The sequence below is a fragment of the Elephantulus edwardii genome, unplaced genomic scaffold (assembly GCF_000299155.1).
Source record: "Elephantulus edwardii isolate Elephantulus edwardi_28Jun2011 unplaced genomic scaffold, EleEdw1.0 scaffold00184, whole genome shotgun sequence".
Taxonomy (NCBI): domain Eukaryota; kingdom Metazoa; phylum Chordata; class Mammalia; order Macroscelidea; family Macroscelididae; genus Elephantulus; species Elephantulus edwardii.
Window position 1 is genome coordinate 2,394,635 of NW_006399934.1, and position 3,241 is coordinate 2,397,875.

General features: G+C 42.4%; 1 protein-coding gene across 1 annotated transcript in view; it reads right to left on the reverse strand.

Moving 5' to 3' along the window:
- Positions 1-1,200: 1,200 nt before the first annotated feature.
- Positions 1,201-3,241, reverse strand: part of MICA (MHC class I polypeptide-related sequence A) — an 83,634-nt gene continuing 81,593 nt past the window's right edge. The window contains exon 5 of the mRNA XM_006896270.1: positions 1,201-1,550. Within this exon, the coding sequence (XP_006896332.1) occupies positions 1,201-1,550 (350 nt within the window). The remainder of the gene's footprint in view (positions 1,551-3,241) is intronic.

Consider the following 3,241-nt stretch of genomic DNA (forward strand, 5'->3'; position numbering starts at 1 on the left):
GGCCCATACCCCGAAAATGTTGGTTTTAATCCTTCCCGTACTAATTAACCCATTAGCATTATTACTAATCCTAACTCTCAGGGTCTATACTAACTATATTTAGCTCACACTGGTTAACAGCATGATTAGGTCTAGAGATAAACCTATTTGCCATCATTCCACTCATCATTAACCCTCATAATCCACGATCAACTGAAGGCGCCACAAAATACTTCCTAATACAAGCCTCAGCATCAATACTACTAATAATATCTGCCCTAATTAACTTTGTGAATTCAGGTCAATGATCAATCATAAATTTAACTAATCCAATTGCCTCTCTCCTAATATTAATTGCCCTGCCAATAAAACTAGGAATAGCCTCTTTCCACTTTTGAGTTCCAGAAGTACTTCAAAGTACTTCTTTATGAACAGGAATGATCCTTCTTACATGACAAAAGCTAGCCCCAATTTCTATTCTTTATCAAATCTCAACATCAATCAATCACAATATTCTACTAGGCTCTGCCATTCTTTCAACCATAATTGGAGGGTGAGGAGGTCTCAACCAAACTTTAGTCCGAAAAATCATAGCCTACTCCTCAATTGCCCACATAGGATGAATAACCACTGTTATTATTTACAACCCATCGATCACCATACTCAATCTGTTCATCTATATTATCCTTACCCTGACCTTGTTCCTATTACTTAATCTTAACCACTCAACAACCTTATCTATTCTTGCATCAAACTGAAACAAAGCCCCAATTCTTATATTATTAATCCTTACAACCCTCATATCAACAGGTGGGATGCCCCCATTTTCAGGGTTTATGCCTAAATGATTAATTATTCAAGAGATCACCAAAAACAGTACTCTTATTCTGCCTCTTATTATAGCTATCATAGCACTATTAAATCTTGATTTTTATATACGTTTTAGCTTACTCAACAGCCCTAACTATATTTCCAACCTCAAACATCACTAAACTAGACTGACTTTATAATCCAACCCCAAACTCATCACTCCTAACCTCACTACTAGTACTATCAAATCTACTACTTCCCCACTCCTGGGCCTTTTTGCCTATTCCACCCAAAGTGAGAAACTCCAGCCCAAAACACACTTCCTTTTTTACCTCCATCCATTCCCAAGAGACAATATACCTCCTGGCTGCATTTTTAGAATCACATCCCTGTCACTGCATCCCGACAAAATTACATGGAAACAGACAGGTCTCTACCTCTCAGCTCCCTGCCCTTTGGGCAAGCTTCATACTCCTCTGTCTCTTCCCTCATCTCACCTTCCTTCGGGCCCTCCAGGTTCAAGGAATCTGCCACAGTCATCCTAAGATTCTTCCCCATCTCTTTCAAGTCTATAATCTCTGTGTTCCAGGCCTTATTTCTCAGGAAGGCTTCAGCCCACCGACCCTGTGGCTCTGCCTGGTCTTTCTCGCTGTCATAGTGCAGGATGTGCTTTCCATCCACATATTCCTCAGTGAAGAATTGCTGCTGCACAGATTCATGCTGGAAGTCTACTCTCACTTCATAGAGAAGGCTATGGAGTCCTGGAAAAGAAAAGAAGCCAAAGACGAAACTTCATTTTTTAAATAATTGGACTTCATTTTAGAAACCAAACATCTAATAGGTGGGGTGTGTTGTTTTTTTTTTGTTTGTTTTGGTCTTAATTTCCTAAAAAAGGAGTGACAGGTGTAGGTGTCTACTGAGGTCTGGAGAGTTTATATCCACAGACGGATTGGGTGGGAAAACCAGCACAGGATAAGTGGAAATGCTGAGAGAAGGCCTATTATGGACAAAGGCTAAAATTCAAATCAAAACTCATTGCTTTTGGGTTTCGGAGGATATAAATCATTGTCAGAGGAGACTGTCTATCTTTCTCCCATGGAGGATCTAGTGGACTCAAGACCTTCACCTTTCAGTGAGCAACACAACACATAATGAATGACATCACCAGAGCTTCTCACAGAGAAAGGCTAGAGCCACCTTGATGGGAAACAAGGATTTGGGTCTGTGGTGTGATGTACAGAGAGGGGCCATGAGAGCTAGGGAAACAAGGTGAAAGAGGGAAGGCTGAGGAGTTGGGCCAAAAGCAGCCTGTGGTCTGGTGGAGAGAGGGAAGGTAGAAAAGTAGTAAGAACAAAGGAGATGATGGTAGGGCCCCCAACTAGTGAGGATCATGGGGCAGGAATAAACCTGAGTTACAGAGAGATCAGAAGAGATAGATGAGGTGCTCTGGTGGGGGTAGTGGTGATTTTAAGGTGTCCTGGAAAAGGAGGCTTCTGAGAGATGAGAACTTGGTGATAATCTAGATGGATAGCAAGATCCTAGAGGTGAAAGGAGAGGTGCAGAGAGACAAAGGAGGAAGAGTGCCCAGCATCTTAGAGATGAAGAAAGAAGTCTAAATGATTTGTTATTGTTATGTGCGGTCGAGTCACCTGCGACTCATAGCAACCCTATGTACAACAGCCCTAAACTCTGCTCTATCACTTGCCAATCTTACTGTCTCCAACACAACTATCTCCATTACCCCAGTGACTGAATCAATCCATTTCATCGAGGGTCTCCCTCTCCTGTGCTGTTCCTCCACCCTTCCAAACATCACATCCCTCTCCAAGGACTGATCCTGCCTTGCAACATGTCCAAAGTATGTCAGATGAAGCTTCAGAATCCTTACCTCCAAGGAGCAGCCTGGCTCCACCCTCTCCAGTATGAACTTGTTTGTTCTCCTAGCAGTCCATGGTATATCAACACTCTTCTCCAGCACCACAGCTCAAAGGCACCAACTCTCCTTCTATCTATCATTCCTAGACACTGTCCAGCTCTCTGATGCATAGCAAGTAATTGCAAAGACCATGGCCCATATCAGGCACACCTTAGTCTCCAGATTGACATCATGGCTCTTCAGTACCTTGGAGAGGTCTCTGACAGCAGACTTTTCCAATGCAATTCATCTTTTAATGTCTTGGCTGCTGGTACCAAGAGTGTTGACTATAGAACCAAGCAAACTGAAGCTGTCAACAATCTCAATCTCTTCAACATCTATCATGATATTGCCAATCTGCCCAGTGTTGAGAATCTTTGTTTTCTTGATGTTGAGCTTCAATCCATAGTGAAGGCTGCAGTCCTTGACCTTCTGCAAACACTTCAGGTCTTCCTAAGTTTCAACAAGCAAGGTTGTGTCATCTACATAAAGCAGATTGTTAAGCCTACCTCCAATCCTGGTCAGGAGGAATTGGAA